The 21,254-nt window shown below is 40.4% G+C and overlaps 1 protein-coding gene across 1 annotated transcript; it reads right to left on the bottom strand.

Annotated features, from left to right (window-relative positions):
- Positions 1-269: 269 nt before the first annotated feature.
- Positions 270-12,163, bottom strand: LOC131197775 (tyrosine-protein phosphatase non-receptor type substrate 1-like). Its single transcript, XM_058182243.1, has 6 exons — positions 11,927-12,163; positions 7,608-7,940; positions 3,506-3,805; positions 1,351-1,635; positions 1,174-1,263; positions 270-621 (listed from the first exon to the last, which is right to left on the bottom strand). Exons 1-6 carry the CDS (start codon positions 11,946-11,948, stop codon positions 587-589), a joined length of 1,065 nt encoding a protein of 354 aa, XP_058038226.1. The 5' UTR covers positions 11,949-12,163; the 3' UTR covers positions 270-586.
- Between the last annotated feature and the right edge of the window lie 9,091 nt (positions 12,164-21,254).

The following is a 21,254-nucleotide window of genomic DNA, read 5'->3' as shown; positions in this document are numbered from 1 at the left end:
AAATAATAAAATAAAAAAGCAGTCTTTACCCCACTTGAAATAATTGTTTCATCCTTAAAATAGGGTAGTTCAAATCAGAAGTTTTTCCATTGCTAAATCTTTGCAAACATCTAGCTAGAAAGTTAAAATAAAACAGGCAAACACTCCCCCACCCCCCCTAAACTACTAGATTAGTTAATCTAATAATTAACTAAAAGAGAGGGTTAGTGTTTGGCTTCACATCATAATTTGTAAAATAGCTTGATTTTTAAAAAAATGAAAAGTAGAAATCTGGAACTGGTGGTTTATTCCAAAGAGCAATTTCCACTTCTTGTCTTCCACAATGCCTTTTGCCTTCACATATTTGTTGTTTCCTTAAGCCATGGAAGGAAACAATGCACTGTACAGATCACCAAAGAGAAATCTGTAGCTTGCTTTACCCAGATCACATTTTTCACGGAATATATATAGTAATCATCCAATCAAAGTCATTGCTTCTGCACATCATTGAACTCTTCTGTACGTATTAATCCACTCCTGATCTCCCGTGTCTTGGGTTTGAAATGCCAAGTACCTTCTCCTCTTCTATCTTTTGAAGAGGCTTTTTCTAAATGGATGTTCCTGTAACTGAGTTTTTCTTGGCTGCAAATAGAGAGAAAATTGTGTAATTGTATAATTAAAAGGTACATGTTAATGTATTTACCATTGGTCCCTTTATTACCTTTAAAAGGTACTACAGACCTCCATAGGGCTATTAACAACTAGTTTTCAGTTAGGACAGCCATATCTTTGGCATGGTCATGTGATCAAATTTGGGCACTTAGAAATGGATGACCATTACTGCTGTGTGTAGCATCTCAGTCACATGACCATAATTTGCAACTTATTCGACAGTTTCCAGCATTTACTTCCAGTTTCTAGCATAGAAAGGCCATTGGGGAAATGGATTTTCTTAACAACCATTGTGTTCACTTAACAACTGCCACAAAAAATTGCCAAAAAAAATGGATCTGGTCATGTGTTAACTTAGGACCACAACCACCTATGACCATAATTCCAGGCTTAATTATAGTCATAAGTCGAGCTATATGTGGGGGGGCCGTCCTCTCTGACTTGTTTTTTCACTGACTTTGCTTTCTTCCTGCAGTTCATCACTGCCATTAAACCTTTCATTTTTTACATGTGAAAGCTTACTTTTATAGTACGCCATTCCAGCTGCTAGTGCCAATCCAGACCCGAGTCCAATAATGAATCCCAACAGCGAAGGAACCACTGCACTTGTACCTGTGGGCCGAGAAGGTGAGAGAAAAAATGTATTCCTAGTACTTTGAGTACCTGGGAGATCAGGATGAATAATCGTGTCTCCCTCACCTGGCTTCCAAAGGACAGACTGTTCCAATGGGGTCTCAAAAGCTTCGTGTTCTACTCGAAAAACATAAATGACTTTAGCATTATTCTTCTGTGGGAAAAAGACACTGTTGATGGAAAACATCCCATTGTGCATGTGGTGCACCTCTGACTTTACTTGCTCTTGTGGCACGCCATTTTGCAACCACTGAACGTTGATTTGAGAGGGATAAAAACTGCTCACATTACACACAACTACTACAAATTTCTCCCCTTGTGGCCTTGTGATCAGCTGAAGGATGGGCCGAGCTGCAAAGAGAGGAAGGAAATTTGAAGTCCTGCATTCAACAGGCCAGTGTTTCCCAACCTTGGCAATTTATTTATTTATTTATTTATTTATTTATTTATTTATTTATTTATTTATTTATTTATTTATTTATTTTGTCACAACATCATATAAAAAGATTTTATACTTGAAGATGGGTGGACTTCAATTCCCAGAATTCCTCAGTCAGCCGGCTGCCAAGGTTGAGAAACACTGCAATAGACAATTCCCATCATCAGTTCCTAACTTCTTGAAGCCAGTCTTGGACCCACCTGGGATTACAGGTTATCCTCAACCTACAACCATTTATTTAGTGACTGTTTGAAGTTACAGTGGCAGTGAAAAAAGTGAGTTATGACCATTTTTCACACTTACAAACCAATGCAGCATCCTCATGGACACGTGATCAAAATTCAGATGCTTAGCAAGGCATATATTTATGCCGGTTGCGGTGTCCCAGAGTCATGCGATCACATTTGGGACCTTGTGACAAACAAAGTGATTGGGGAAATCAGATTCACTTAACAACCATATTACTAGGTTAACAACTGTTGTGATTCACTTAACAACTGTGGCAAGCAAAGTTGTAAAACTTATCAACAAAATTCACTTATCAGCTGTCTTGCATAGTAACGGAAATTTTAGGCTCAACTGGGGTCAGAAGTCAAAGACTACCTGTATTTTTGCCATAGCTGCTGTGTGAACTAGGGTCAGTTGATGTCGGCTTGTTTCAGCTGATCAGTCAGGGAACACTGAAATCAGTTTCCAGCTACTGACTGTTCCCCTTTAGGATGCTTGTATGTCAGAATTTTGGCATGCACCCTAAAATTGCCGCATTTGAGAAACACTGATCTGAAACAAACATACGTCATGAGCCACGAAGCTACCTCAAAGCTCAGTTTGGGTATTCCTGGATCCTACAGGGAGCCAAGAGGTAGGATGCCCACCAGTGGGAAACCAGGCAGCCCCACTAAGCCCTACGGCCCCCTAGGCTGACATTTGAATTGTCCTAGCAGAGGTTACAGGGCATAAAAGCCATGCATTTACAGTCTCAAAGAACCAATCTATCAAGACAGTAAATCTACTGTAGCTTTTATCACGGGCAATTTGAACAACCATCATGATAGATATATGAAGTTACTGCAATTCTCTTGTGATTTTATTTCTCTCTTCCCCTGACACACAGCAACAGCTCTGGGGTTCACATCCAATGTTTGGGGAGCTTTAGGTAGCACCGGGACCTTAGATTGTATACCACTGTGTCTGAACTGTGCAATGTTGTCTAAATGGCATGTGGCATGTTCGGATTTTGCAGGTGGCACAATTTAGTACTTTAATCTTTTTTTGCCCCTTTGACAGATATCCAAGTTGTACATATCCTTCTGGGTAATCATATAAACTATACAAAAAACACCCTGTGGTATCTTTCAACTTAGCATGAGAAAATATACCAGTGCCCAAGAGCTTCTCTTCTTCCACTAAATACAGATCAGTTGAAAGAGTGACATTACCCATAAGGCAGAAAATCTCTCCAAGTTGAGTCTAAAGCTAGCTTTGAGCCTTCTGAGAAGACAAACTAGCGGCTGGTTCACGTGGTTTCTTTGGTTCCGACTTTAAGATGTCACAATAACCAAGCCACATGAGCTTTGTAAGATAAGGTTCTATAAGTGTCTGGGTCACATGAATAGAGTCAATTAGGCCTTTTTAAAAAATAAAGATTTAAATAAGCAAGGTGATGCACCCAGCTCTGTCTTTCAGCCCAAATTTCAAGGAACATCTTAAAGAGGCTGTGACTGGACAGCTGGAGAAAGACTGCCTGGATTCCTTGCTTTCAGAGCAAAAGGTTATACTCACCTTGCAAGTGCAGCTGGAATTTTAGTACCTCTGGCCCTTTGAGTGCTTGGTGATTGATATGGCAAGAGAAGTTGGCGTTGGCATCCGAAAATTCTGGAATGAGCTTCAAGAGACTTTCTGCTCTTAACAACTGGCCAGTGCCGGGCTGAGTAGGAAGCTGTTCGGGGCCTTGCACAATCCTATCATTGCGGAACCACGTCATGGATATATTGCCAGGATAGAAATCTGTTGCTGTACACGCAACTGTGCTTGGCTTGGTCAACTGCACTTTTGTGGAGCCGAGTTTAACAAGTGGGGGAGCTGGGAACAGAGAGGATAGAAGAAGACATTCTTACTATCTAGCAACCCAATTAAATCCATTAATCAGCATCGAAAGCCAACAGCCATGATCCACCATCCTCCTACTGCTATTCAGTACTGCTTGGAAATGTACAAGTCAACATCTGGAAGACACATGCAAAAGAGAATGGAAAGATTCCAAAAACAAGAAGAGAAAGATTGTTAGGTTCCTACAGAAAATGTTGCAAAACTATAGTTTTGTCACAAAAGAGGTGGCACTGATGGAAAGAATGTCTGCACCTGTCCTTCCCAACTTTCTTAACGGTAAAGTTTCCCCTCACACATGTGCTAGTCGTTCTCGACTCTAGGGGGCGGTGCTCATCTCCGTTTCAAAGCCAAAGAGTCAGCGCTGTCCGAAGACATCTCCGTGGTCATGTGGCTGGCATGACTCTACGCCAAAGGCACATGGAATGCTGTTACCTTCCCACCAAAGGGGGTCCCTATTTTTCTACTTACATTTTTTATGTGCTTTAGAACTGCTAGATTGGCAGAAGCTGGGACAAGTAATGGGAGCTCACCCCGTTATGTGGCACTCGGGATTCGAACCGCTGAACTATCGACCTTTCGATCGACAAGCTCAGCATCTTAGCCACTGAGCCACCGCGTCCCCTCAACTTTCTTACTCTGGGTCAATAGACAATTGCACATAAACACTGTAACATTTCTGAAAGCTCAGGATTGCTGAGAGCACACATTCAGATTGTCATTTTCCCATCAGTCGCACTATCCCCACTCTGGAAGAAAGAGCTGCTCTGAAACAAGAAAATGTTATGTGTGATTGTCAAGGTCATTTCCCCCTTCATTGGCAGTCTTATAGTTAAGTATATAACATAGGCAGGTAGGCCATATGTTATTGAAAAGGGGGAAAAAACATTACAATCCAAAGAATTGCCTGCAAACACTTCTTGACCAACACACAGTTTTTAGAAAGAAAGAAAGAAAGAAAGAAAGAAAGAAAGAATAGAATAGAATAGAATAGAATAGAATAGAATAGAATAGAATAGAATAGAATTTTTATTGGCCAAGTGTGATTGGACATACAAGGAATTTGTCTTGGTGCATATGCTCTCAGTGTACATAAAAGAAAAGATACGTTCATCAAGGTACAACATTTACAACACAATTGATGATCAATATATCAATATAAATCATAAGGATTGCCAGCAACAAGTTATAGTCATACAGTCATAAGTAAAAAGAGATTGGTGATGGGAACTATGAGACGATTAATAGTAGTGCAGATTCAGTAAATAGTCTGACAGTGTTGGGGGAATTATTTGTTTAGCAGAGTGATGGCCTTCGGGAAAAAACTGTTCTTGTGTCTAGTTGTTGTGGTGTGCAGTGCTCTATAGCGTCGTTTTGAGGGTAGGAGTTGAAACAGTTTATGTCCAGGATGCGAGGGATCTGTAAATATTTTCATGGCCCTCTTCTTGATTCGTGCAGTATACAGGTCCTCAATGGAAGGCAGGTTGGTAGCAATTATTTTTTCTGCAGTTCTAATTATCCTCTGAAGTCTGTGTTTTTCTTGTTGGGTTGCAGAACCGAACCAGACAGTTATAGAGGTGCAAATGACAAATGACTCAATAATTCCTCTGTATAAAGAAAGAAAGACTAAAAGAAGTCAGAGACAGGGAGGGAAGGAGAGAGTGAGAGAGAGAGAGAGAGAGAAGGAGTGGATGGAGTGACATAGATGTGGCAGGAGATGTGCTGGAGAAAAAGGTACAATGTGACGTAGAGCAGCAGAAGTAGAAAGCCAGAGGATTCAGGGCTAGGGAGAAGAGAACCGGAAGAAGCTCAAGGCAGGAGAAGAAAGACAAAGTTCTGCAAAAAGTATCAGTGGAAAGGAAAATGTAGCCCTGGACTATAGGAAGAACAAACTCCAAGTGGTTCATGTGTAAATACAAATAGTTCTCAACTTACAACATTTCATTTGGTGAGTGTTCAAAGTTACAATGGCACTGAGAAAAGTGACATGGCCATTTTTCACACTTATGACTGTTGCAGCATTCCCATAGTCACGTGATTTACATTCGAATGCTTGAAACTGATTCATATTTATGGACGGTGGCAGTGACCCAGGGTCACGTGATCCTCTTTTGCAACCTCCCGACAAGCAAAGCTAAGGGGGAAGCCAGATTCACTTAACAACCATGTTACTAATTTAACAACTGCAGTGATTCACTTAACAAATGTGGCAAAATGTCGTAAAATGGGGCAACTTAATAATAAATTTCTCACTTAACCAAAGAAATCTTGAGCTCAATTGTGGTTGTAAGTCAAGGACTGCCAGGTACAGTAAATGGGCAAAATGAGAAAAGTTATTGGCATACTAAAAATAAATAAGTGTGGGAGGATGAAAACCCCAGCAGCTAAGCGTCTTGTACTGTAAAGTAAAGAAGCAAAACTTTTTAAAATTGTTAGTATACTTCCTAGTTAGATTTTGATAGTGTATATATTTACATATATATACATTAGGTAACAGTGTGGATATGTATAGATACATACACACATATATTTACTAAAATTCTTGTAAATACATTGTCTACTCAGCTTGTATAGCAATAAACAGCACTTTGTTCCTTTGTTGGGTGTGTGCATGTTTCTGGTTTTGCTCCTCTTGGTTCCCGCCCTCTGACAAACCGCAACAGCAGATGACATGTGTGGCGTGCTGATAGGGATATCCCTCCCTGTTCAGACAATTCCTTCTCCCACTTGTGGCCCTCTCAGGTTCCTGTTAACAGTTCTTGTTAGCAACTGGGTGAGTATTTCAGAAGGAAGAAGTGGTGCTGGCTGAAGTGAAAGTCCTCCCTCTTCTGCCAGATCTACTGATCTACGTGTCTTATCAGGAAATACCTCCTGCTAACAGGTCTATGGGCAGATCATGCAAAGCTTCTTCTGATCCACTCTCCATCCCTGCGACTCAAGCACTGTATGTAACCTGAGGGTGGATTGTATCGTCCTGGTAAAGCAAGAAGAACATGATGTAGTCCTCAATGGCACTGAAAAATATACTTACAACCAGTCCCTGCACTAAACAACTGTCACAGCATTCCTTCCAGTCAGGTGATTAAAATTCTGGTACCTGGCAATTGCCATGTATTTATGACATTTGCAATGTTCCGGGGCCACAAGGCTACCATTTCTGACTTTTTATATCCAGCTTCTGACAAGCAAAGTCAGTGGAAGCCAGATTCACTTAACAGCAATGTGATTCAGTTAACAGCCATGGTGATTTGCTTAATGACTGCAGCAAAAAAAAAAAAAAAGTTGTAAAATTGGGCAATAGCCCAACTTGTAATAGCCTCTTTTCTTAGTGACTGACATTCCAATGTCGTATGTTGAGGGCAACCTGTAATTGAAAATATTTTCCAGCAAAATAATCACAGGTGCTATAGATATTACTGAATGAATATGTTTTAGCAATATTAATAGTCAGTGACCCCTAATCCCTCCTGTAACACTTTTAAAACTGTGGCCTGGATCAAGGGTAGACAATTATTTTTCCCAAGGAGCCACATTAAAAACTGGGACTATTGTGGAGGGCTGCCACTGCCACCCCCTACCCTCCACCCTCTGCCCCTGCCCCTGCCCCTGCCCCTGCCCCTGCCCCTGCCCTTGCTGCCAATGTCTGTCTCCCACCGGGATGTAGCCTGCAGGCCATAAAATGCCCAGGTCTGTTCCAGATCAAGGCTTTTAACCTGGGTCGGGTTCACACTTTAAATATTTTTAAGGCCCTCATTCCATTTCCTTTGGTTTCCTTTACCTTCCACTCTCAGCTCTAATGACTTTTCTTCTTTGTCAGGGCTGTGGATAACAGAGCAAGTGTAAGTGTTGCCATCTGCATCTTGCACGTTTGGAAGCAGAATGCTGGCGTTGCCCCGTAGCAGTTCTTCAGAAGACATCTTTGCCCTTGGGTGAAAGACTTCTAACTTATCTTCATACTTAGCAATATCTCTTGAACCCATACGCCATATCACTCCCAGGCGATTGGGCTCTATGGGCCCAGAAGAGTCCTCAAAATGACAAGGCAGCAGGACATCAGAACCAGGTTTCGCTTGAATTGGGCTTTTGGGGACTGTAATGATCAAATCTGCCTCTGAAAGAGAAAAGCAACAGGAAGAATTGCTGTTAGAAAATCAATGTAAGACATTATGAAGCTTGGTAGGTAAGTTCAAGATTGCCTATTTTACTTGAGAGTAGAGATCTTTTCAGTTGAGATCAACTCCTGTACTGATCTTTGACTGTAATAAACACTTTGACTGACTGACTGACTGAGATCAACCCATCTGAAGAGATCAGAGATGGGGAACTATGGCCCATTTATGGCTTGTGGACTTCAACTTCCAGAATTCCTGAGTTGGCTCAGTAATTGTGGGAGTTGAAGTCCACAAGTCATAAAAGGGCCATAGTTCCCCACCCTGGAAGAGATCTTCCCATAAGAATTATTTTGTTAAGATGGGCACCATCCACAGCTTTTCACCACATCTTTTACCCAGTTGCTTGTTGGTGTTTTTTCAGTTTTTTCAGAAACTCACGTGTAAACGGCAGATACAGCAAAAGGCAGGTGATGTATCCAAAGGAGAACAACATTTTTTTAAAGCCAATGTTAAAGTTTCATTTTCCTCAGGCGTTGGAATCCACCCAAATGTAGTGCTCTCTTTTTTCCCGGGTTACCGAAAGAAACATTTGCTTGATTAATCGAGGGGGAAAAATGTGCATACAGCCGGAAATAAATTCCAGGCATAAATGATAGTTATCCCTCGGAAAAGGGGTGGGAGGGAGAAGAAGCGATTTAAAAAAAACAAAAACCACTAAATAAAGACAAATTGGGGATGGATAGTGTTTAAGTTTACAGTGTAGAGAGAACCCCGTTCAATCTTTTGAGCCTATCATTGTGTTTCTATGCAATTCTTACTAAGGTGGCTTTGGTCTATGTTTGTGAGAATGTTCGTGATAATGTATTCAGTTCCATTGGGCTATGACTGTGCATTCGAGAATTTCCAAGAGAAAGTAACAACAAAGCTTATTATGATTCTTTGCACTGTCAACCAGATCTTCAGATTGGAGACTGTGAGAATCACACACCCCCGAGAATGAAATATTAAAAGATGCAAATATTATATTTCTCCTAAAGGAGAGGAGGAAAAACATGTTCTTTTTAAAAAATATATTTTTATTGTTTCCATATAAATACATGAAATGCAGTGTATTGTCCTGGTATTCCACTTGCCATGAAACAAAGGTAAAGACAAAATAACGTGTATACTATTTTAAACAGTGGTAGTGTTATACAGTTATTTCTGACCATCATATTCTAGAACGTCAACTTATCTATCATTCTAATACCTACATTCTAATACATATATATTATTTCTTTCCATGTCCACCTAACCTGATTCTTTCCCATTCCAACTTCTACCTCGTGTTTCTAACCCCTGATAGAATCTATTCCATGTAGCATGGTATACTGTATCTCCTTTATTTTTTAATTTTAGTGTTAGTCTGTCCATTTCCGCACAGGCAGTGATGGGATTCAGCCAGTTCGCACCACTTTGGGAGAACTGGTTGTTAACTTTCTGAGCAGTTTGGCAAACTGGTTGTTGAAAGAAATCATTAGGGCAGAGAACTGGTTGTTAAATTACTTGAATTCCACCATTGCTCACAGGCTATTATCTTCCTTATCGTCTCTTCTTCTGAAGGGGTGTTTTCGCTCTTCCATTGCTGCACATACACAATTCTTGCTGCAGTCAAGATATATTAGGTATATTGTCCTTTATCATAGCTATTTGATATAATGCCTAATAAAAATAATTCTGGCTTAAACTCTATATGTTCTAGTCATTTTTTCTAACCACGTATGAATTTGTATTTAAAATTTCCTAGCCTTTATATAGGTCCACCACATGAGGTAATATGTGCCAGGTATTATTATACATTTTCAACAGTTTGGGGAAATATTGCTAAACATTTTGGCCAATCTTGCCAGGGGCAGATGCCATCTATAGAACATTTTATAGAGATTTTCCTTATACGATGTAACCATTGTCAGTTTTCGATTTCTCTCCCAAAATTTTTGCGATTTATCAAAATCTATATTATATCCAAAATTTTTAGCCCATACTATCATCTCTTTAACTTGTTCATCCTCCATTTTATAATTCAATAAATAATTGTATAGTATCCTTATCAATTTTTCATCAGTCCCCACTAATACCTTGTCCAATGTTTTTAGTTCTCTATAAAAACCTCATGTTTTCACATCTTTCACATAACACGATTGTATCTGCAGGTACAACCACCACTCTAATTCCACCCCTTGGTCTTTTAGTTCTAATCTGGTTTTCAATTCACCATTCTCATTTAATGTATCCTTATAAGAAACATATTTATAAAATTTGGGTGTATCAATGCTTCTAAGGTGTAGTAGAGCCAGACTGGTATTTCCCTATAGTTTTGTTGTTTAATTTTGTCCCACACTGATAACAATGCATTTATTTTATTTATTTATTTATTTTATTTGTCAAACACAACAGTATATATAAGTATAAACATGAAATAACCATACGAATTGGATACAATCAAAGGGAACTTTAGGACAGGAACAGTAGGCACGCTGGTGCTCTTATGCACCTTACAGACCTCTTAGGAATGGGGTGAGGCCAGTAGTAGATAGTCTTTCGTTAAAGCTTTGGGGATTTTGGGAAGAGACCACAGAGTCAGCTAGTGCATTCCAGGCATTAACAACTCTGAAGTCATATTTTCTTCAATCAAGATTGGAGTGGTTCATTAAATTTAAATCTATTGTGTGCTCGTGTATTGTTGTGATTGAAGCTGAAGTACTCTTCGACAGGAAGGACATTATAACAGATGATTCTATGAGTTATACTCAAGTCATGCCGAAGACGGCGGAGTTCTAAATTTTCTAAACCCGGGATTTCAAGTCTGGTGGCATAAGATATTTTGTTGTATTCAGAGGAGTGGAGAACTCTTCTTGTAAAATATTTCTGGACACGTTCAATTGTATTGATGTCCGAAATGAGGTGTGGGTTCCAGACAGGCGAGCTGTATTTGAGAATTGGGCTAGCAAATGTTTTGTATGCTCTGGTTAGTAGTGTAAACTTTCTGGAGAAGAAGCTACGCAAGATTAAGTTTACAACTCTTAAAGCCTTTTTGTCGATGTAGTTGCAGTGGGCAACTAGACAATGCATAATGTCTTTCGAAATATCGATGTGCTGTATTTCTCCCGTACCAGAGAAATGCATGCCACCCTAATTGAAGGTGGCGACCCTCCAATAATTATAGTCTTCTATTCCCTAATATTATCCACTCTTTCACCCAATTGTGCTTGGTAGTAAACTAAACCCTCCTTTCCCTTTTGACTCTTGCAGTAGTTTTTATTCTCGGTTTCTTCCTTGCCAAATAAATTTCAACATTATTTTATTCAATTTCCCAAAATACGTTTTCTCTAGTTTTAGAATAGAATAGAATAGAATAGAATAGAATAGAATAGAATAGAATAGAATAGAATAGAATAGAATAGAATTTTTATTGGCCAAGTGTGGACACACAAGGAATTTGTCTTGGTGCATATGCTCTCAGTGTACATAAAAGAAAAGATACGTTCATCAAGGTACAACATTTACAACACAATTGATGATCAATATATCAATATAAATCATAAGGATTGCCAGCAACAAGTTATAGTCATACAGTCATAAGTGGAAAGAGATTGGTGATGGGAACTATGAAACGATTAATAGTAGTGCAGTTTTATTGGTATTGTAAGAGAAACATGTTCTTAAAGGCAGGAAGCAGCCCCAGTTTTCCCCGCTATAGGAAAATAGCCTCAAGCAGAAGACTGAAGTCTTTAGAAATTGATATTTTTTACCCATCGAGAAAACCAGACCATTCTATTCATAAAGAAAACGCTTTCAGGCATAGTTTCCCCAGAAGACTGGAGCTGATGGGATTACAAGTAGAAAGAAAAAAGACTCCTAAAATCTACATTCCCCACCCAGCTGCAAAGACAAGGCATGGCCTCTCAGCCACAATGGGAGTCAGGCAGGGGTGGGTTCTACTTACTTTTACTACCGGTTTGCATCATGCTCACGTACACGCTCTTCTGCACATGTGCGCAGAGTCTCCCTCCAGTTTTACTACCAGTTCTATACAACCAGTCTGAACCGGGGGCAACCAACCACTGGAGTCAGGCAACAATAATTAGAATACTAAAAGGACACACTCAAGCAGAGGTCAAAGTACATTTCACAACGAACAAAAAGCATCTCAAACAAAAAGCCCCAAAGAATGTATAAAAGCCCACCTATCTCTATGCCATTTTGTCAGCCACAGGAGAAACATGTTGCTGAGGTTTCTGGCTACTAAATAAACAGAGACCTCCTTTCCAAAATGCAACCTGACTCCATTCTATTTACAGCATCTCTCTCCTGGCTTGTAACTGGACCAGATTTTTTTTCCTGTCAGCTGGATTTGGCATTTTTATCCACTTATGGAGAGCTTCCCAAGAATCTGGGATAGACATATATTGATGTTCCATATAGTGTTAAAGGTATCCTCACAGGATGAAAACTGTTCCAAGTACATTCTACTTTGGCAATTGACTGATGTTAATTTTGTCGATGTTGATGTGTTTAAGTGGTGCTCCAGATGTTTGGGGTTTATTCTGCCAATTGATTGATTTTAGGTTTTTTTGTAATTGCTAAGGAAAACAAACTCTCTTGGTGCTCCAGTTGTGTTGCACCTGTTATTATTTGGAATATCTTTGCTTTCTTTTCACACAGTTGTTCTGTTTCTATTTGCAAATCTTTGTATTTTGTTATCTTCTCTAATTCTTTCTCTTCCATTCTGCTGTCTGCAGGTACTTCCACATCCACTGTCCAGACTTTTTTGTCTTTCTTATCCACAATTGTTAAGTCTGATGTATTATGTCAGGTGCGTTTCTATCTGAATTCTGAACTCCTAGAGTACTTTAACTTCTTCATTTTCTACGACTTTCTCTATTTTATGATCCCACCAGTTCTTGCTTGTAGGCAAATGGTATTGCAGTGGGATATGCACCACTACCGCTCCTCTTTCGTGCTGTTGTCTTGGCAATCTTCTTGCAGCAGCTAATCAGGTGGCCCACTGTTTCTTTAACTTTTCTGTTCAGCTTTTTTATCTTTTATCCAAGGTCTTTGTTTGTTCTACTTTCCTGCTCTTAGCCATTGCCAAGTCTTGTTATTTGTTTTGTTCGCTATTTTTTTTTAAATGTACTGGTGATGTAATACTTTATTTTCTCATGTCTCTTTTCTGTTCTTTATTTAGTCTTTTTTGAAAGTCCAGCTTGGTCTCTCCATTACTTAGCAACCCTTCCTGGTATATTAGCTTTTGTGCATCTTCTTCACTGCTCTTCAGATAGTGAATGCCCTTTTTTCATATTCAACCTCCTGACGTATTTGCAGCATTCCGCATCCACTTATTTTCCTTGGGAAATAGAATCTGACAACATCACTGCTAAGATGAAGGGCATGATTCATTATTTTTCTAGTCTTTTTATCCAGGGCTTTTAGTTCTGCTTGCGTCAACTATTCCAGCTGTGTATCTAATAACTGGAATTGCCCAGGTATTAATTGCCTTGATGGTATTTCCTCCACTGAGTTTTGGACTTTAAAATCTTCACTTCTGGCCTTTTATATGATTTCAATGTGCTTTGTGTCATCACCTTGAAGGATGCCCAGATATTTGTAGTGATCATCGTCATCTAGATTCTTGATTTTGTTTTCATAGGGAATTTTGAGTTTTCACTTTTTCCCCCTGTTTGATGGTAATTTGTCCATGGCACATTTGTCCAGTCCAAATTCTATTGCAGTATCTTGGTTGTATTTACAGACAGTTCAATCAGAATAGAAATGGAAGGGACCTTGGAGGTCTTCTAGTCCAGCCACTGCTCAAGCAGTAAATCCTGGCCTGTACCATTTCAGACATGTGGCTGTCTAGTCTCTTCTTAAAAACCTCCAGTGATGAAGCACCCACAACGTCTGAAGGCAAGCTGCTCTACTGGTTTATTATTCTCACACACTCCTTAATTCCAGGTTACTTCTCTCCTCGATTAGTTTCCATCCATTGTTTCTTGTTCTGCCTTCTGGTGCTTTGGAAAATAAGTTGACCTCTTCATCTTTGTGGCAGCTTCTCAAATACTGGAGTACTGCTATCATGTCTCCCCACCCCCAGATCTTCTTTTCTCTAGACTAGCCAAATCCAAATCCTGCAAACATTCTTTGCATAAAACATATGTTTTATTCTCCAGTCCTTTAATCATCTTAATTGGTCTTCTTTGCACTTTTTTCAAATCTCAACATCTTTTTTTGTAACGTAGCAACCAAAACTGGATGCAGTATTCCAGATCTGGCCTTTCTAAGGGTTTAAAAAGTAGTACTACTTCACAGTGTTGAGCAGCAATTCTATTTCAAATGCTGTTGAAATAGACAAGACAGTCCTCAGCCTATAGGCACAATTGGGGCCAGAATTTCTGTTGTTAAACAAGGCAGCTATTAAGTGAGCCCTACCCAATTTATGACCTTTTCCATCACGGTTGTTAAGCAAATCACTACAGTAGTTAAGTGAATAATGTGGTCATTACGTGAATCCAGCTTCCCTCATTGACTTTGCTTACTGGAAGCTGGCTGGGAAGGTTGCAAGTGGTGATCCAAAGACCACAAGATGTTGCAACTGCTGTAAATACATGCTGGTTGCTAAACACTCAAATTCTGATCATGTCATTATGGGGATTCTGTGTTGATTGTAAGTGCAAGGAGGACCTGTCATAAGTCACATTTTTCAGTGTCCCTGTAACTTTGAAAGATCACTAAATGAATGGTTGTAAGTTGAGGTTGGATAATTTAGCAAGGGTTTTTGATGTTCGATAGCTGTGCCCTGATTTATTCACTATTGTCAACAGAGGAATCAATGCAATGACAAAGAGTAGTGTTGTTAGTGCGGCTCCTTGGAAGATTCCTCTTTTGATAGTAACCTTTCCCAATCCACCATCTTTGGTCATTTTCCATTATGCCATAGATCTTTACACAAAGCTTCTGATGTTTCTACTGACCCCCTGTTATTTCTATTGTCCAATCATGTGGCAGGGAGTCAGATGCCTTCTTGTGTGCATACCAAATGATCTAAGTGCCAAAGCCCACTGTAACAACATTGCCAAAAAGGCATTAAGTGTTGTAAACCTAATCTTGCGTAGCTTCTTCTCCGATAAAATTACACTACTAACCAGAGCATTTGCTACACCAAATCTCAAATACAGCTCATCTGTCTGGAACCCGCACTACATATCGGACATTAATACAACTGAGCATGTCCAGAAATATTTCACAAGAAGAGTCCTCCACTCCTCTGCTTGCAGCAAAATACCTTATGCCACCCAACCTGAAATTTTGGGACTAGAAAATTTAGAACTATGCTGCCTTTAGTATGACCTAAGCATAGCTCATAAAATTATCTGCTACAATGTCCTTCCTATCAATGACTACTTCAGCTTCAATCACAACAATACACCAACACACAATAGATACAAACTTCAGGTAAACCACACCAAACTCGATTGCAGAAAATATGACTTCAGCCACAGAGTGGTCAATGCCTGGAATGCACTTCCTGACTCTGTGGTTTCATCCCCAAATCCCCAAAATTTTAACCTTAGACTGGCTACTGTTGAACTCACCCCATTCCTAAGAGGTCTGTAAGGGGCATGCATAAGAGCACCAGTGTGCCTACCTTTCCTGTCCTATTTTTCTTTTTAATTGTATTCATTTTATGTATTCAGTTCAATTCAATTCCCTTCATGGATTACTGCCTTGTCGTGGTGAAGGGGTTTGCGTAGCTCAATGAAGCTATGAGCTATGCCATGCAGGGACACCCAATACGGACAGATCATAGCAGAGAGTTCTGACAAAACGTGATCCACTGGAGAAGGAAATGGCAACCCACTCCAGTATCTTTGCCATGAAAACCCCATGGACAGTACAAAAAGGAAAAAAGATATGACGCCGGAAGATGAGCCCCTCAGGTTGGAAGGTGTCCAATATGCTACTGGGGAAGAGCAGAGGGCTAGTACTAGTAGCACCAGAAAGAATGAAGTGACTGGGCCAAAGCCGAAAGGACACTCAGCTGTGGATGTATCTGGTGGTGAAAGAAAAGTCCGATGCTGTAAAGATATTTTCTCTGTAGAAAACTGGAATGTAAGATCCATGAATCAAGGCAAGCTGGACGTGGTCAAACAAGAGATGACAAGACTGAACATCAACATCTTAGGAATCAGCGAACTAAAATGGACAGGAATCGGTGATTCTCAGGTATACTACTGTGGGCAAGAATCCCTCAGAAGAAATGGAGTAGCCTTCATAATCAATAAAAGAGTACGAAAAGCAATACTGGGATATAATCCCCAAAATGACAGAATGATCTCAGTTCGAATCCAAGGCAAACCATTCAATATCACAGTAGTCCAAGTCTATGCCCCAACCACTGTTGCTGAAGAGGATGAAATTGACCGGTTCTATAAAGCCCTACAACACCTTATAGAATTAATATCAAAAAATGATGTCCTTATCATCATGGGGGATTGGAATGCTAAAGTAGAAAGCCAAAAGATAACCAGAATAACAGGCAAATTTGGCCTTGGAGTACAAAATGAAGCAGGGCACAGGCTGATAGAATTCTGTCAAGATAATACGATGGTCATAGCAAACACCCTTCCAACAACCCAAGAGACGACTTTACACATGGACATCACCAGGCAGTCAACACAGAAATCAGATTGACTATGTGCTCTGCAGCCAAAGATGGAGAAGCTCTATACAATCAGTAAAAACAAGACCAGGAGCTGACTGTGGCTCAGACCATGAGCTTCTCCTTGCAAAATTTAAGCTTAAACTGAAGAAAGTAGGAAAAAGCCCCTGGTCACTCAGGTATGAACTAAATCGGGGTAGTCAACCTTTTTATACCTACCACCCACTTTTGTATCTCTGTTAGTAGTAAAATTTTCTAACCACTCCACAGTAATGTGCCGTGAATCGTGGTCTGCGCATGCCTCTCGTGCATTGTGAATTGGGTTTGGGGAGGGGGGCACCGGCTACCAGCTCTGCTTGTCTGTTACAGCTGGGTGATGTGGGGGAAGATGCGCGAGCTATTCTGGGATGAGGCTCTTTTGTTTGTGGTCGAACTATAGCGTCATTTAGTTTCACTTACATAACGTGAACTAAGCTTATGAGCGGGTGATACAAATAGTATATTTTCAGAAATTTAAATTGTCACAGGGAATTTTATGAAAACCTAATGAAAATATTTTTAAACAATACTATGAATTTTTTTTAAAAAGTCAATTAAATTAAAAAAAGTGCTTCAGTATCGGACAAAATCCCTATCACCCACCATGAAAGCTGGAACGCCCACTAGTGAGCGGTAGGGACCAGGTTGACTACCGCTGAACTAAATCATATCCTTGATGAATATACAGTAGAAGTGACAAATAGATTTAAGGAATTAGATCTGATAGACAGAGTGCCTGAAGAACTATGGACAGAGGTTCGCAACGTTGTACAAGAGGTAGCACTAAAACCATCCCAAAGAAAAAGAAAGGCAAGAAAGCAAAATGGCTGTCTGAGGAAGCTTTGAAAATAGCTGAGGAAAGAAGGGAAGTGAAAGGCAAGGGAGAGAGAGAAAGATACACCCAGTTGAATGCAGAATTCCAGAGAATAGCTAGAAGAGATAAGAATGCATTCTTAAAAGAATGGTGCAAAGAAATAGAAGAAAACAATAGAATAGGGAGGACCAGAGATCTCTTCAAGAAAATTGGAGATATGAAGAGAACGTTTCATGCAAAGATGGGCATGATAAAGGACCAAAATGGCAGGGACCTAACAGAGGCAGAAGCGATTAAGAAGAGGTTGCAAAGTACACAGAAGAACTATACAAGAACGAGCTTATAACCTGATAACCACAATGGGGTGGTCATTGACCTTGAGCTAGACATCCTAGAATGTGAAGTCAAATGGGCCTTAGGAAATCTGAGCAACAACAAAGCTAGTGGAGGTGACAGTATTCCAGCTGAGCTATTCAAAATCTTAAAAGATGATGCAGTAAAAGTGCTACACTCAATTTGTCAGCAAATTTGGAAAACTCAGCACTGGCCACAGGATTGGAAAAGGTCAGTTTACATTCAATTCCAAAGAAAGGCAATGCCAAAGAATGTTCAAACTATTGCACCATTGCACTAATTTCACATGCTAGTAAGGTTATGCTTAAAATCCTACAAGCTAGGCTCCAGCAGTATGTGGATCAAGAACTACCAGAAGTACAGGCAGGATTGAGAAGAGGCAGAGGAACTAGAGATCAAATTGCCAAATACGCTGGATCATAGAGAAAGCTAGGGAGTTCCAGAAAAACATCTACTTCTGCTTCATTGACTATGCTAAAGCCTTTGATTGTGTGGATCACAACAAATTGTGGCAAGTTCTTTAAGAGATGGGCGTACCAGACCATCTTATTTGTCTCTTGAGAAATCTGTATGCGGGTCAAGAAGCAACAGTGAGAACTGGACACGGAACCACTGATTGGTTCAAAATTGGGAAAGGAGTCTGGCAAGGCTGTATACTATCACCCTGCCTATTTAACTTATATGCAGAGCACAACATGAGAAAGACGGGGCTGGATGAACCAAATGTTGGAATTAAGATTGCCGGGAGAAATATCAACAACCTCAGATATGCAGATGATACCATTCTAATGGCAGAAAGCAAAGAGAAACTAATAAGCCTCTTGATGCAGGTGAAGGAGGAGAGTGCAAAAGTTGGCTTGAAACTCAGCATTAAGAAAACTAAGATCATGGCATCTGGCCCTCTCAATTCCTGGCAGATGGATGGGGAAGAAATGGAGATAGTGACAGATTTTATTTTCCTGGGCTCCAAGATCACCGCAGATGGGGACTGCAGACAAGAAATTAAAAGACACTTGCTCCTGGGGAGGAAAGCTATGGCAAATCTAGACAGCATACTAAAAAGCAGAGACATCCCCTGCCAAGAAAAGTGCGTATAGTCAAGGCTATGGTTTTCCCAGTTGCAATGTATGGCTGTGAAAGTTGGACCATAAGAAAGGCTGAGCGCCAAAGAATTGAGGACTTTGAACTCTGGTGCTGGAGAAGACTCCTGCGAGTCCCTTGGACTGCAAGGCGAACAAACAAGTCAGTCCTAGAAGAGATCAACCCTGACTGCTCTTTAGAAGGCCAGATCCTGAAGATGAAACTGAAATACTTTGGCCACCTAATGAGAAAGAAGGACTCACTGGAGAAGAGCCTAATACTGGGAAAGATTGAGGACAAAAGAAGAACGGGACGACAGAGAACGAGGTGGCTGGATGGAGTCACTGAAGCAGTAGGCATGAGTTTAAATGGACTCCAGAGAATAGACTTCGCAACTAACAACAAATTCAATTCATGCTTATACTTATATATATTATCTAATACGTACTCAACAAATAAATAAATAATAAACCAATGCAGGCTACATTCAGGTTGGTTTTCCTTCTGCAGTTTTCCAGAATCACCTTGTTAATTAGATCTTTTGTTCCACTGTTGTGGGTGATTTCAACTAGAGTGTGTTTTCAACTAGATGTTGTTGGACTGCTTTTATCTGTTCTGACCTAGTCCTCCCCAGCAGCACGAAGTGGATAAACTCCTTTTATTTAATTTACAGTAAATTCCTCTCCAGCAAGGTCTTTCCTCTCCCACAGTCTTTCAAGATAGTTCACAATTACTGACCTTTATCAGGCTTGGAGAGTGGCCAGGCTGAGCAATACTTGGCAAGAATGCAGTAATGAACTAATTGTCTCCTGCAAACACCCCTTTCGCTCCTCTTTTATTCCCTATGGGAGGGGCCCTTCATCATTCACCTGTGGCCTCACTCACAAGTTGACTCTTGTTTCTTAGCTGTTCCATTCATCTGGCAACTTTGCGCATGCGCACACTGGGAACAGGCTCTAGCCATTTGTCTGCCTCACTGATGTCTGACTCCAAAGGCAGCGAATACCTGTCATATGGCCCTGGCCCCATCTCTGCCTCGGTTGCAGAGTACTTGTCAGAACCTTCCCCAGACTCCAGGACTGGCCCATGTTCCTCCCCAACCTCCTCACTGTCCGAATCTGGTGCCAGCTCTGCTGGCTACTGGTGGATCGCAACATCACCTTTATGCAAATAAGGGAAAAAGAAGCCCTTCCTGAGTTAAAAATAGGATGAGATATAATTGTTGAATAGACTATCTGAATGGCGTACAGATCTTTTAAAGAATCATTGAGTAAATGTGTGATGGAGAAGAGAAAGAGGCTGTTCCCCCCCCTCCGCCTCTTTTTAGACATGTTCTTCACTGGGCTTATCTTCAAACACATGATAGCTTTTCTTGTTATATCCGCTCTCCTGTTTCCTTGTGTAATTTACAATCTGCATTTCTGCCTCTGAAATTTTTCTGCAGCACAGCCACAATATTTCCCACCAGCTCTCCTATATGCTCCTTTCTAAGTTATTTGCCAAATGTTTGTTCTCAGGACTTCCTTTTCTATTTGCAGTTCCTGGCCTTCTGTATTTTCCTGCAATCAGTGTTAAATTAAATTCCTTTAACATTTGTTTCAGAGGTTGTAATGTACTGTGCAACTTAGACCAGGGGTCCCTAACCTGTGGGCTGCGGCCCACTACCGGGCCGTGGCCTATTCTTAACTGGGCCACATGAATGTTGGGCCAGTGTCCATGCACACAGCCCCACTCGTGCAAGTGGCGAGCACCAGCATTCAGAGCCCCACTCGCGTGAGCACTCACTACTCACACAAATGAAGCTGTGTGCACATGTACATGCATGCACCTGCCCCTCACTCAAAACCATCCCCTCTTCATCCCCTCTTCCCTTTTGCTGGGCCACCAACCTAGAAAGATTGGTGAATACTGACTCAGGTGACATGAGATCTAAAATGAGACCAGTATCTTATTTTTAAATTTTAAAATGATTTTTTTGAGTCTTGTCCTATTTCCCAAAGTTTATTCTGATAGGATTGAAGTTTGAGCAAAATCCAGGTTTTATAGAAACATCATACTGCTCAGTGACTTGCAGCCATTCATTTAGCAACTGTTCAAAATTACAGTGGCATTGAAAAAGGGGCATATGACTGATTTTTGCATTTATGATCATTGCAGCATCTCCAGCATCATGCGATCAAAATTTGGGCACTTGGCAAAAGACATGTATTTATAATGGTTGTCCCAGGGTCATGTGATCACTGTTTGCAATTTCCTCAGCTGGCTTCTGACAAGCAAAGTCAATGGGGGGCTTCACTTAAAAACTGCAGTGATCCATTCAAGAACCAG

The sequence above is a fragment of the Ahaetulla prasina genome, chromosome 4 (assembly GCF_028640845.1).
Source record: "Ahaetulla prasina isolate Xishuangbanna chromosome 4, ASM2864084v1, whole genome shotgun sequence".
In the NCBI taxonomy this organism is placed as follows: Eukaryota; Metazoa; Chordata; class Lepidosauria; order Squamata; family Colubridae; genus Ahaetulla; species Ahaetulla prasina.
Note: the sequence above shows the minus strand (reverse complement) of the source record. Positions and strands in the feature narration are given on the sequence as shown.

What these genes read in the sequence shown, in the direction of transcription:
- LOC131197775 (XM_058182243.1), bottom strand. Translation starts at nt 11,948, where the DNA reads ATGATGCAAACCGGTAGTAAAA. An exon ending in GATGCAAACCGGTAGTAAAA is followed by an intron (nt 7,941 to 11,926) that starts GTAAGTAGAACC and finishes TTTCTCTTTCAG; the next exon opens with AGGCAGATTTGATCATTACA. An exon ending in ATTAGAGCTGAGAGTGGAAG is followed by an intron (nt 3,806 to 7,607) that starts GTAAAGGAAACC and finishes CTCTGTTCCCAG; the next exon opens with CTCCCCCACTTGTTAAACTC.